The sequence below is a fragment of the Nerophis lumbriciformis genome, linkage group LG09, assembly GCF_033978685.3.
Source record: "Nerophis lumbriciformis linkage group LG09, RoL_Nlum_v2.1, whole genome shotgun sequence".
NCBI classification, from domain to species: Eukaryota; Metazoa; Chordata; class Actinopteri; order Syngnathiformes; family Syngnathidae; genus Nerophis; species Nerophis lumbriciformis.
In genome coordinates, this window is record NC_084556.2 from 20,645,562 (window position 1) to 20,659,363 (window position 13,802).

At 41.4% G+C, this 13,802-nt stretch overlaps 1 protein-coding gene across 1 annotated transcript in view; it reads right to left on the reverse strand.

The window, feature by feature from the left end:
- Positions 1-514: 514 nt before the first annotated feature.
- abcg4a (ATP-binding cassette, sub-family G (WHITE), member 4a) overlaps positions 515-13,802 on the reverse strand; it is a 44,017-nt gene continuing 30,729 nt past the window's right edge. Inside the window, exons 7-15 of the mRNA XM_061962305.2 lie at positions 13,526-13,649; positions 10,699-10,813; positions 10,489-10,616; positions 3,880-3,978; positions 3,398-3,566; positions 3,194-3,294; positions 1,793-1,951; positions 1,604-1,722; positions 515-1,486 (exon numbers count right to left, since the gene is read on the reverse strand). Coding sequence (XP_061818289.1) covers positions 1,261-1,486; positions 1,604-1,722; positions 1,793-1,951; positions 3,194-3,294; positions 3,398-3,566; positions 3,880-3,978; positions 10,489-10,616; positions 10,699-10,813; positions 13,526-13,649 — 1,240 coding nt within the window. The 3' untranslated portion in view covers positions 515-1,260. The remainder of the gene's footprint in view (positions 1,487-1,603; positions 1,723-1,792; positions 1,952-3,193; positions 3,295-3,397; positions 3,567-3,879; positions 3,979-10,488; positions 10,617-10,698; positions 10,814-13,525; positions 13,650-13,802) is intronic.

The window sequence follows — 13,802 nt, forward strand, 5'->3', positions numbered from 1 at the left end:
TGTACAATTGTTGAGTATATACCTATGCATTGTAATAAGGGTTACTAAGTAGCATAGATTGAGTAAGAAATATTTCATAGCAAGTCTACTGGAAAACAGTTGCGTTGCCCTGGAACAAGAATGCATGTGTGTGTGTGTGTGTGTGTGTGTGTGTGTATGTGTGTGTGTGTGGGTGTGAGAGACAGACATAAGCATGTTTGGGGATATAAGTCGTGTGCGCAAACATCGAGCACTGAAGCAGACAAAGCTCGCATCATTCTAGTTCGGAGGCACACAATCTGCCCGGCCAGCATTTCAAGTATCTAGCATTGTTTTGGAAAAATCAGTCAGACATCAGCAAAGCCAAGTGATGGCAAAAGAGAGTGAGAGGGAGAGAGAGAGAGAGAGAGAGAGAGAGAGAGAGAGAGAGAGAGAGAGAGAGAGAGAGAGAGAGAGAGAGGGAAAGAGAGAGAGTGAGAGATAGCAAGAGAGAACAAAATGTAGCTCACGGAAGAGGAAATAATTATACAAGAAGTACTTGGAAGGATTGCTTTAAAAGAGTAACAGCGATTAGACGAGCATCTCACATTTTTTTCTTCTAACCACGGCTATTGCACTTGTTTTACTTGCAGTCGGTACTTTGAAGTTAGCCCTCTGCATGAGGCTGGAGGCAGCAGTCATGCCTGTTTTCACATTATGCTCCATGTCCTCAACAAACAGCCGGTTCAGAGTCAAAGTCCTGGCAGCAGACTGATTATTCCAGACGAGTCTGTGATGATGACAAGTTCTTCATCCGCATCCGACTGCCATGTTCGTGGTGTGCCACAAGGCCTGCAGAAAGGGTCCATCCCTGATATGGAAAGTCATCCAGTGGCAGTGGGTATGTCAGGATTGCGTAAAAGCCAGAATCTCTTCAAGGAAAGCGAAAAGCTGACAAAAGTTCTGGCACTTATAGTTTCCACTTTCTCTGGAATGTATTCTTCTTGAAATCTGGGCATCGGGATGGGTGCTGTCTAATGCACCCCAACCCGGGACTATTATGTAGGCATTGAGGGGAAAAAAGAACTGGGACATTCCTGCACCAAGATGGTTTCCTGGAGGAAACTAGCACACGTTCCTGGTCCACTAAATAAACATGCTTTATGTATCTTTAGTCATTGTTCATGTGTGATCAGTATCCAATGATTGCAGAAACAAAAAAACAACTAAGAGTGGAAGTGTTTTCATGAAATAACAAGCAGTTTTATGGATAATGTTGAACTTATATTTACGATGAGCTGCTCAACGCTCGGACTTGACTTTGTACCGCAGGACCAGGTAAGTGGCCAGTCTGAGAACCACGAAGAACACCCCCAGCACCATGAAGTCCACGTAGAGCTTTGCATCCTCCACATCCAACAGTTGCAGGACCTCCTCTGGCTTTTGGAATTTACACACCGGATCCGGACACTCCAGCTCAGTGCGGTTCATCCCGTAGATGGACAGTATCACACCTTCAAATCCATACCTGGAAAAAGCAAATCATAATTAGTATATATTTTTTTAATCCTCAACAAAGAAGTGAAGAGATAAATTGCTACACCCCTGGTAGGCCACAATACATTTTGCAAAAGGCTGAGCGTACCTGACGTAAGAGACATAGGAGCTCCACTGTAGATATTTGGGAATGGTATCAAAATTTACAAAGAAGCCAGAGAAGAGCAGCACAGGTATGGCTGTTACCGGACCTACAAATGTCGCTACCTGTGGAACCATGTTACATAGTGTTTACTGAATGAGCTCACTTTACTTGGAGTTACTTCATGGACCTTACCTGCAGTGATGTGGATGCAGCGCCAATAAGCAACCCCAGAGACTGGGCTACCAGGGCTGTGGATGTGGACAAAGCCACGAAGAGCAGATAGCGACTGGCCTCTGCAGGCTGTTCAGTCATCCAGTACACAATACTGCAGTACATGATTGGACAAATCACCTGTGAAGGAGAACGTTATGATTGTCTTTATCAATAGGACCTGTCCCGGTTATGTACATTGAGTACAATTCTCGCAGTTCAGCAAGTATTTCTATTGCAGTATACAGTAATACCTCAACTTACGAGTTTAATTGGTTCTGTGACAAAGCTCTTGACTCAAAATACTTGTATCGCAAATCAAAAACACCTTAATCTTAACATGTAACATGCCTTTTTAAAATGAAATAAAATTTTAGATAAATATTGTATAAAACAATTCAATATAATGTACTACCAACAACTACAGTAGGTTTATGAAGTAATGTAATTAAAATGTATAACATTGGAGATTGACTTCTATTGTATCTCCTTCCAAAAGCTTCTTAGTCAAACACACCAGCAGTAGCTTTTCAATATTTTCATGGATAAATGTCCACTGTTTAGATATTATTTTAACAGTCTTTGCTGGCGTTATTGACTTATTCTGCTTCAGTGTGGTGCAAACTAGCAGGGATTTGCTTCTCCAAGTTGGCAAAACGCTCTCTCATGTTATTGATAATTTCTTCTTTTAGTTGAATGAATATCATCCACTTCTTCTCAGCACTGTCCTTCACACTCACATTCTTCTCATGGTTGGAAAACAAAGTTTTGTCCATCTAATGCTAGCATTTAGACCAGATGTTTTGTTCGGAACTTAGAGGATTCACTGTGACATTTGCTAAGCCAACTAATATGATCCACTTCAAGAAACTCTTCAAACTTAAAGTGTTTACAAAGTACAAAGAAGAAGAACCATGATAAACATTCTGAATTTATTTAACTCATCCATTCTTTCATTCTTTCACTCACAAAATAATCTTACTTATCTCAACATATGAAATGTAACTTACTTCACCAATTATTATTTATTTACTTATTTTATTGTGATTACTTATGGAGTATATTGTGAATAAATTGAGAACAGGAAGTGAACAAAAGTTTTAGCAACTGTTATGTAAAAGAAAAGGGGTAGGATTAAATAAGCTCTGCTTCTTCCTACTCCTTTTCAAACATGTTGAAAAGAGAAACTGGAGATTGTGATGTATCATGTTGTATACTTGCATGTTCGAAATAAACTCAAACTCAAACTCAAACTAATGGCGGGGATGCTTGTAACTCACATTTAGCTTACAAGAATTAGCAGAGGCAGCTCTTATCTCAAAACTTCTTAAATTGGTGCACTTTTAAGTTGAGTTATCACTGTGAAATGAAATGAAATATTACCTGGAATGGTACGTCCGCCATTGTTTTTGCCAAGTAGTAGGCCTTCAGGCTGTACCAGTAGTTGAGGTGTTCCCTTATAAACACAGGCAACTCCAGAGGAACTGTGGAACCAAAGAAGCAACAATAAGTGTCTTTCCACTTTGACTGGAAGAAGGCTGAACAATCGATACAGTATTTTCCGGGCCTGGCGAGACAAGGTCTTACAAGTTAGAACAGTGGGCATCAGGGCGGCAAACATGAGGAAGAGCATGGAGAAGAAGAGGAAACCCGTGTTGTTGAAAACTTTACTGGCGTCGTTGCCGATTTTGAGATAAAGCAGACCGATGAGCACTCCGATCGCCAGATGGGACATCACTCTGAGGTGGGTCAGCACCTTACGAAACAAGGGATTTTAGTTAATCCCTAAAATCAAATACATCAGTATTTTCCATCCATGCAAACACTATGTACAAATGTTTTAGGTCAAAGGACATTTATATAACTATAACGACCATGTAATGTATATACCTAATGGAGCATAGTTGAAGAAAATGGTATTGTTTATCCGTCCGGTTTACTGTTTAATATTTCAAAATGACAGCTGTGCTAAAATGTACAGTATTTAAAACAACAAAGCAAGATGCAGAGTACAGTACTGTATTTTCATTGACTATGACACAAAACACATGGTTTGAAATGCACAGTACCGTATCTCTGCAGATTGTAATGAAGGTTCTTTTGAATAGGATGCAGAACTGTGTGAATGTACTGGTGGCAAAGCTACGTTTCTCAAGGGTCCCTGTGTCCTGTGGAGAGAGAAATGGAATGCAACTTGTCAGACAACAGTAAAGACATCAAGCACAGATAAAAGTTTGTATTTTCCACTTCGCATTTGCGGCGCCCCCTTGAGAATGATGTGGTATGGCCCATTTCGAGAACTACGGTGGCTGACAAGGGCAAACGCGCAGCAAGGTTCAAAACACACACAAACCGCCACTTCACAAAACACACAAGTGCGGGGCAAACGCAAAACAAAGTCCAAAACACACGCAAATCCCCAAAACACATGCAATTTTAGTCGTTTCCATGAATCTGGAAGTTAGCATGCTACCAGGACGTAAGCCCCACACAGATATAAAGACGTAGATGCCACCTCTGATGCTGCTGTCCTTTGGAATGATGCATCAACACGGCCGCCATCTAGAGCAGGGAGCAACCGTGTCCGTTTACTGCATTAGTCAACTGAGACTAATGGTCCATCTGTACTGGGAAGTCTGAGTTTTCGAGTTCCTAGTCGCAAATTTCCACTAAAACACACCCGAGGATGGATGTCTTACTCGGAAAGTCGGAGAGTCCTCAACACCCCCGAGTTGGCTTCAAAGATGGCTGCTGTGACTGTAAACAATAAAAGAAGCTTATGTGATAGTCGTTATTAGCACGTCTGATCATTTTTGTCGTACGAACTCAGCCGTATTGTAGTACACCAGTGACGTGCGGTGAGGTTGATGGCTGGTGAGGCACTGACTTCATCACAGTCAGATTTACAAACATATGAACCCTAAAGAGTATCTTATTCACCATTTGATTGGCAGCAGTTAACGGGTTATGCTCATACCAGCATTCTTCCCTGCTTGGCACTCAGCATCAAGGGTTGAAATTGGGGGTTAAATCACCAAAAATTATTCCCGGGCGCGGCGCCGCTGCTGCCCACTGCTCCCCTCACCTCCCAGGGGGTGATCAAGGGATGGGTCAAATGCAGGGGACAAATTTCATTACACCTAGTGTGTGTGTGACAATCATTGGTACTTTAACTTAACTTTAACTTTACACATACAAACTGTAGCACACAAAAAAGCACATTTAATAAAAAAAAACGTTATTATGGTCTTACCTTTACTTATAAATAAAGTCCATTCGCCGCTGTTGTGTTGGATTAATGAACCCCCTGACGGGTGTGTTATATCAACTAAAGCCCTCACTTAAACTTTCCACGTGCAAGATTGAATCTATTTAAAAAAGTGTAACCGAGGGTTTATAAATGTCGCCTATACTGTATGAAACTACAAAATAACAAACACGGAGGCTCCAGTTTACACGAGGACCACTTTATTTACCTTCTTTCAAAAACCTCCGCTCCACTACAACATGTCATCACTTCCACTCTTGGCGCCTTCAAAATAAGAGCTCAAGGCATATACTGTATAACAGCGCATAACAGGAACTTAACATCACAAATAGGAAAGCCCATAAAAATAGGTTACAAAAGTTATTTAATAAGAAGCCAAAAAGTGAAAAAACAATAATGTTCATGTTGGAGGAGTTGTGAATTAGATACACCTGCAGTCGGCAGGTGTACCTAATGTTGTGGCCCTGCAGTCATTCACAACTCCTCCAACACAAACATTATTGTTTTTGCACTTTTTGGCTTCTTATGAAATAACTTTTTTAAATAGATTCAATCTTGCACGTGGAAAGTTTAAGTGTGGGCTTTAGTTGATATAACAATTCTACGGCGGGGGTGCAGGAGGCGGGGCTACTGGAGCCTCAGCCAGTGCGTCTTTTGCAGCCGTTTTATGATCGCTCAGCACAAGAAATACGTTACACACATACAGTTGTTGACAAAATACACTGTACATTATATACCTCAGCTAACTAAACTATGGAAATGTATAATATAATCCATATAGCAATACAGTCTCACTGCACAGCAGGCCAGCAGTTAGCCGAGTCCGTCCATGTTGAGGCACTGAGTGGCGTGCCTCAACTGGCTGCTGTTCACCGCACCGTCTCTTCTCAGTATTTGAACGGCAAATGTGAAAATTCAGCGATTTTTAATAAAAATAATCTAAAACTGGTGAAGTTAAATGGAAAATAACTTTATAGTATAATCACTGCATACATATAACAATTTAATTATTTTTTTTTCTTTTTACATTTTTTTTCTTTCCATGATGGCAGGTGAGGCCCCGCCTCATCTGCCTCTAGTGACTGCACGTCACTGTAGGACACAGTGGTGTGCCGTCAGGGCCAGCAAGGCCTTCTCTGCTGGCCTAACATAACCAGAAATCCTGATCATAATGGGACGGCGTGGCGCAGTGGAAGAGTGGCCGTGCGCGACCCGAGGGTCCCTGGTTCAATCCCCACCTACTACCAACCTCGTCATGTCCGTTGTGTCCTGAGCAAGACACTTCACCCTTGCTCCTGATGGGTGCTGGTTAGCGCCTTGCATGGCAGCTCCCTCCATCAGTGTGTGAATGTGTGTGTGAATGGGTAAATGTGGAAGTAGTGTCAAAGCGCTTTGAGTACCTTGAAGGTAGAAAAGCGCTATACAAGTACAACCCATTTATCATTTATCATTTATAATTAGAGATAAAATTATTTTTTAATTTACTTTCCCTAAATATCTAAAAGTATTCATATTCTCTTCATGTCATATTATGCTCCTTCCAGTGCTGTTGTTTTTAGTTTTAGTTTGTATCTAATCAGAATTCAGCTAGCTTATGTTGCCGTGCTGTACCAAATCTGCCCGAGGCCTTCAGAATCTACAATGCGGGCGTCCATGCACTGTAAGTGAACGAGGACATACAGTTGATAGACAGTTGCGATAGCCAATCCAATCACGAGTTGTTGTCATTAAGGCCTTCTAGATGGCCTCACAATGAACGTGACATTTACGTGTCCTGTGATTGGATACTCACCGGGGCCGTTAGCGGATGAATTTGAGATCATAGAGTTGAGAGACAGTTGCGATAGCCAATCAGATCACAGGTTGTTGACAGTAGCCTATCTAAGTAGCCTGATGTTAACGAGACTGTGATTGGATACACACTTGTCATTCCAAAGTGAGTTCCCATTCATAAGTTTCAGTTTAGCAGGAAGCAGGAAGTGTTGCACCGTAGCCAGACCGGGATAGCAGAGAAGGAGAACAAAACGTTGATTAGGTGGCAGATATACTGTATATTTGCAAGGCCATTTTCAAGAAGGATATTTAAAGAGAAACTACATCTTGTGAGACGATGGCGGCCAACCCCGGAAGCTAGCTCAGCTATTCTGGCGATGAAATGGGGAAATGCCCGCCATTTCCACTCAAATAAACCGATGACGAGGGGCACCACTGGCTTATACGGCGTCCAATAGATCCTACAAATTGTGAGTTCAAATATTTTATTTTTTCACTTTTAATGTTTTTTGCAATTTTAATTTTGACAGTACCACATAAGATATGTTTTAATTGATTTTTAAATGCGCCAGAAAATAACCCGTTTTGTACACTGTTGAGGTGGTTTAATGCCCAGTAGTGCGTAAATGTGTTTCTATATAGTATTTCTCCAACAATGGTCATGTGGTGACATCAATGATGATATTTTGAGAGATAATCATTGCAGTCGGACATCACTGAAGGCCTAGGTGGGAAACGCATGGCCCGTCACTGGTAGGACATTTATATATGGTAATGTTACTGTTGTGCAAATCACTTTTTTTCATGTTTTATACATTCTACATTGCTAGCAATAGCGTCTTTGTGTTTCCTCTTCAACCACCGTGTTTGAAGGTTGCAGAAGGAGTGCATATTTTTTTATAGGTTGTTTATATTCAGATGAAGCAAGCACAAGAATGGTTTTCATGTATGCAGCCATCTTGTTTTATGACCCCGTAACTGGAACGCTTATAACTCGGCTGTGACATCATACCCAGCTCGTAGATGAATGGAACACACCGAGAGGTCTATCAATAATTACAATTTTGGTGCCAGTCAGATGCACACCGGTCTGACGAAACCCCTGCTCAAGATGGCGGCCGTGCTGACGTGCATAACAAGCCTGAGGGCGGCATATACACTATATTGCCAAAAGTATTTGGCCACCCATCCAAATGATGAGAATCAGGTGTCCTAATCACTAGGCCACAGGTGTATAAAATCAAGCACTTAGGCATGGAGACTGTTTCTACAAACATTTGTGAAAGAATGGGCCGCGCTCAGTGATTTCCAGCGTGGAACTGTCAAAGGATGCCACCTGTGCAACAAATCCAGTTGTAAAGTTTCCTCGCTCCTAAATATTCCACAGTCAACTTTATTATAAGAAAAGTGAAGAGTTTGGGAACAACAACAACTCAGCCACGTAAACTGACAGAGAGGGGTCAGCGGATGCTGAAGCGCATAGTGCAAAGACTTTCTGCACAGTCAGTTGCTACAGAGCTCCAAACTTCATGTGACCTTCCAATTAGCCCACGTACAGTACGCAGAGAGCTTCATGGAATGGGTTTCCATGGCCGAGCAGCTGCATCTAAGCCATACATCACCAAGTCCAATGCAAAGCGTTGGATGCAGTGGTGTAAAGCACGTCGCCACTGGACTCTAGAGCAGTGGAGACGCCTTCTCTGGAGTGATGAATCACGCTTTTCCATCTGGCAATCTGATGGACCAGTCTGGGTTTGGATGTTCCCAGGAGAACGGTACATTTCGGACTGCATTGTGCCGAGTGTGAAATTTGGTGGAGGAGGAATTATGGTGTGGGTTTGGTTTTTTAGGAGTTGGGCTTGGCCCCTTAGTTCCAGTGAAAGGAACTTTGAATGCTCCAGGATACCAAAACATTTTGGACAATTCCATGGGATGACACTTCAAGTTCATATGTGAGTAAAGGCAGGCGGCCAAACACTTTTGGCAATATAGTGTATGTACGTATTTGGATACTGTGTCAAATAACCTATTTGGTATAGAGCACAGAACAGGAAAGGCATTCAGGAATGCACTGTGCTTTTTTGCTTGGTCAATAAAAGCCTCCAATCCATTGATATTGCGTGACGTTAATGAGATGGTCACAAGTGATTCCTAACCATTGTTCCGCAATTATCAAATGTGCTTCGGGAAATGTATTGTTTAACACAAATACCATATTTTTCAGACTATAAGGCGCACTTAAAATCCTTTCATTTTTTCAAAACTCGACAGTGCGCCTTATACTGTAACTCGGTGCACCTAATGTACGGAATAATTTTGGTTGTGCTTGCCGACCTCGAAGCTTTTTTATTTGGTACAAGATCAAATTATAAGTGTCCAGTAGATGGCAGTCACACATAAGAGATACGTGTAGACTGCAATATGATGGCAGTCACACATAAGAGATATGTGTAGATTGCAATATGACTCAAGTAAAAAACACCAACATTGTATATGTTCCATTGAAAATATAGAACATGACACACTGCGCTCAAAAATCTATCAACATTTTTTAGTACGACTTTGGTAAGCTATTAAGTTGCACCGCTTGATGGATTGCACTGTGCTTCAACATACGAGTATTATTATGGTGTGTATAAGGTAAGGAATATAAACTGCCGTTTTGTTTCGCAATATTATGCAAAATAAACTTTTCTTATCTTCTGGTACCTGCTGATCTTTAATTGGGATCTGCATAAGTCCAGAAATGTTGCACGCGTCCGCCTTTGTAGTCCGTGACGACACCGTTGATAAGCTTCTTCTTTTTCTCTATCTTCTTGTTACGGGACATTCATCATCCACTGTTGCCATTTCTAATATAAAGTAGTGTAAAGTTCTTACTTATATCTGTCAGTAAACTCGCCATGAAAGCGCTAAAACATACCGGTGTAGTGAGTTTACATTATTCACCCAAGGAACTGTAGTATTTAGAGAGTTTAGGTCGGACAGTTTTTCACGGGACATATTTCCGGCCTTGTTATTGCACTAGTGAGCCATGGATGAGGAGATGCTGCTCTGGTAGTGATTTAAGTAAAGTCTGAATGTCATTAAAACAGTTAGCTCCATCTTTTGACACTTCTTCCACACTCGTCCTTGCACGCAACAAAGATGACGGGGAGAAGACGCTGCCCAAGGTGAGCCTCGTAAATAAGACCGCCCACAAAACGGCACATCCTGAAGCGACTGTCAGAAAGCGACTTGAAGATGATCTGTATAACATAATCCATGCAACATTTTGACAGAAGAACCACCATTACATGTTATGTAGACCACAAGGAAGTGCTTTCAATTTAGAAAAAAATTATAATAATATGACCCCTTTAATGCGCCTTATAATCCGGTTCGCCTTTTGTATGAAAATAGTCCTGACTAGACACGCTCATCGGCAGTGCGCTTTATAATCCTGTGCGCCCTTTGGTCTGGGAAATACGGGTAATGTATTTTTGTTCATCTATGCCAGTGACGAAACAAATAAACGCGCTTACAATAAATGGCAGGAGCTGCATCATCAAATTGGGTATCCACCTTTTGCCATTCATATAGCATTTTATTTTAGTAGCATGCTGTGAGATTTTTCTAATGTAAAAAATGACCTTACACTGTAGCACTGAGAGTGACAAGAGTCTCTCGAGTTTTTCTTGCCCTCTTCGGAGCACAGTCCTCCCTGGACCGCCTCAAACAGCACCGGGTTCAAGTCTCCGTACTCTCCTGATGCCACCTCAATGACTGTAGGCAGAGACGACAAACAGAAGGTCTGAGAGACGCTGACATGCTCACACACATTGTAATCAAGTATTTGAGGACTCACTGAAATCAGCAGGATTGTGATATGTTGGGCAGTGCAGGCCCAGGTTCTTCAGATACGGGATAAGGTAAGGGACTGTTCCCTTGTAGATGCATTGTCCCTGGCTGAGGATGTACAACTGCAAGAACAGCATAAACAGAGCATAGGTTCATGAAAAATGTTGCCTTCAATGAAAAAAATAAAATAAAGTTCAGGTCTATCGTGTTAAGTGAATAAATCATTGTAGATGGTCATATAAAGGTTTGTTTCTTTATATCAATGGATGTTACAAAGACAGCCTGTGTCAATTTAATGTGAGAGCGGACTGCAGCGAGGCAAAAAGTGACATTGTTTTTGTGAATCTGACACTTAAATATACAGGCAATACAATATACAGTAAAGTGCAAAGGTCTTAGCCACCACCAACTTAGTTTCTTCGCTGTTGTCATTTTAAGGACAGACACAATTAGAATTTCACAACAAAGCAAGAAATATTCTATTCAATTTTGGTGAGAAAATTTGTGGTTAGAGTGTCCGCCCTGAGATCGGTAGGTCGCGAGTTCAAACCCCGGCCGAGTCATACCAAAGACTATAAAAATGGGACCAATTACCTCCCTGTTTGGCACTCAGCATCAAGGGTTGGAATTGGGGGTTAAATCCCCAAAATGATTCCCGAGCGCGGCCACCGCTGCTGCTCACTGCTTCGCTCCCAGGGGGTGGAACAAGGGGATTGGTCAAATGCAGAGGGTAATTTCCCCACACCTAGTGTGTGTGTGACTATCAGTGGTACTTTAACTTTTAAAAGTATCATTACAGCTTAAGGAACGTATCCCACAGAATCATAATGGCAACTTCTGTTTGTTTGTCATCCCCATTAGCCAGGAAGTAGCCTGCTAACTCATAAACAAAATACACTCCACAAACGTTATTTTTTTCAAATGTGTTAAAAATTCCGCTATGGTGCAGGTCTGCACTGTAAATGTGGTCATTAAAGGGCACCTATGATAATATTTGTCTTTTCTGGCTTCTATATGTTAGACAAGGCCAACTCATGATATCATACAGTTCACTTGAGCTTGCATGCAGTTTTGGATGCCTCTGTTTGCAGGGTTTTGCAATCTGGCAACATTGTGATGTCAGTGAGGTGGACCTTCTAATTTAGACATTAGTTCAAGTTCGTGAGTGAACACAAACAAGTTAAGATAAAGTATAATTTTTATCTAATCTTGGCATGTGCATAATAACACCGACGTGCCGCATGCAGTGACATAAATGCTGCTATAATCAGCTTTTTTTAATGCAGAGTCTAAATTGGTCAGCAGGTGTATCTAATGCTGTGTCTGGGTGAATCTATGTACAGTATTTTTCCGGACTATAAAGGCACTACTTTTTTCCGAAGCTTTAAACACTGCGGTTTATACAATGGTGTGGCCAATCTTTGGATTTCTCTTCGATTAAGCAAAGAGATCAAACAATTTACTAAAACGATCCTCTTTGAGAAACTGTTTAAAATGTTTACAAAGTACAAGGAAGAAGAATCCTGATAAACAGTTTGAAGCTTATTAAAAAAGGAGAACATCTTATCCGTCTCATAAATGATGAATACAGACATCGATGACATTTCTGTTTTGTTTGATCAGCCGTTTTACTGCACCGTTTTGAAACAATTAGAATGTGTAAATAAACATTTACTAAATATTCCTATGTTAATATCTAATTTCACAACTTATCAGTATATCTCTTGTAGTTTGTTGCGGCTAATATATGAAAACATTTTTTATTTTCTTCAAAAATGTATTTGGCGCAGCTTATATTCTGGTGCAGTTTATACACCGGAAAATGTGGTAATGCTTATTACGTTTATTTTTCGACCTTGTGTGATGACCTTAAAATATATATTCCAAACACTGTACATTTTCAAAATATATACTATGATAACAGGCAGCACGGTGGTACAGGGATTAGTGCTCATGCCTCACAATAAGAAGGTCTTTGGTTCGAGTACCGGGCTTGGGGTCTTTCTGTGTGGAGTTTGCATGTTCTCCCCGTGACTGCGTGGGTTCCCTCCCACCTCCAAAGACATGCACCTGGGGATAGGTTGATTGGCAACACTAAATTGGCCCTAGTGTGTGAATGTTGTCTGTCTATCTGTGTTGGCCCTGTGATGAGGTGGCGACTTGTCCAGGGTGTACCCCGCCTTCCGCCCGAATGCAGCTGGGATAGGCTGCAGCACCGCGACCCGAAAAGGGACAAGCGGTAGAAAATGGATGGATGAATAGATTTTGTTCACGGAATAGGTGAAATATTTGCATTTGTGAAATTGATAGAACACCGGCCCTGCCTAAACCTTTGCAATGTACTATATACCAAAAAGCAATGGGTCCTTCCCAATTATCATGGAAATTAATTCTGTAGTTGCAAACAAATAAACCAACCAACCAACCAAAGAATAGAGATCATAACATGACCTTATTAGTGACTGAATTACTAAGAACAGGCAGAATTACTGTTCTTAGTAATTGTATTAGGCGGTTCACTTCAACACCCATAATCGTATTCTTTAATTAATACCTGACCGACAGCTTTAATCAAAACTTAGTTTTATATTAATGACAGCCAAATACCCGACTGAGCTCTTGCAAAGGGTGCCAACAGTTGTGTTCGAAAACACAGTCAAAATGTTATCTGGAAAAACACTTGCCTTTTATCAGACGCCGGCCTTATGCAGAGCAGAGATTTTAAAAAAGGAGGCCTGCGCATCAACTATAGTGCTCTATTAGTCAGATAACATTAGTCATGCTGCGCAGCGGCTACTACATTAGACAGAAAGCCGTGTATGCACTCAGGCTACCTTATCAAACATCTCAAAGAGCTTGGCACTAGGCTGATGAATGGTACAGATGATTGTCCGCCCTCCTTGGGCCAGAGACTTCATGAGAGAAACCACCTGGAAGCAAGACGCGCTGTCCAGACCACTGAAAAAACAGATTGCGTAATTAGCCTGGAATGCACAGATTAGAGCAGGGGTGTCAAACGTACAGCCCGAGGAGCGGATCAGGCCCGCGAACAGGTTTTATACAGCCTGCGGGATGAGTTTGCGAAGTATAAAAATTAATTTGAAATTTTTG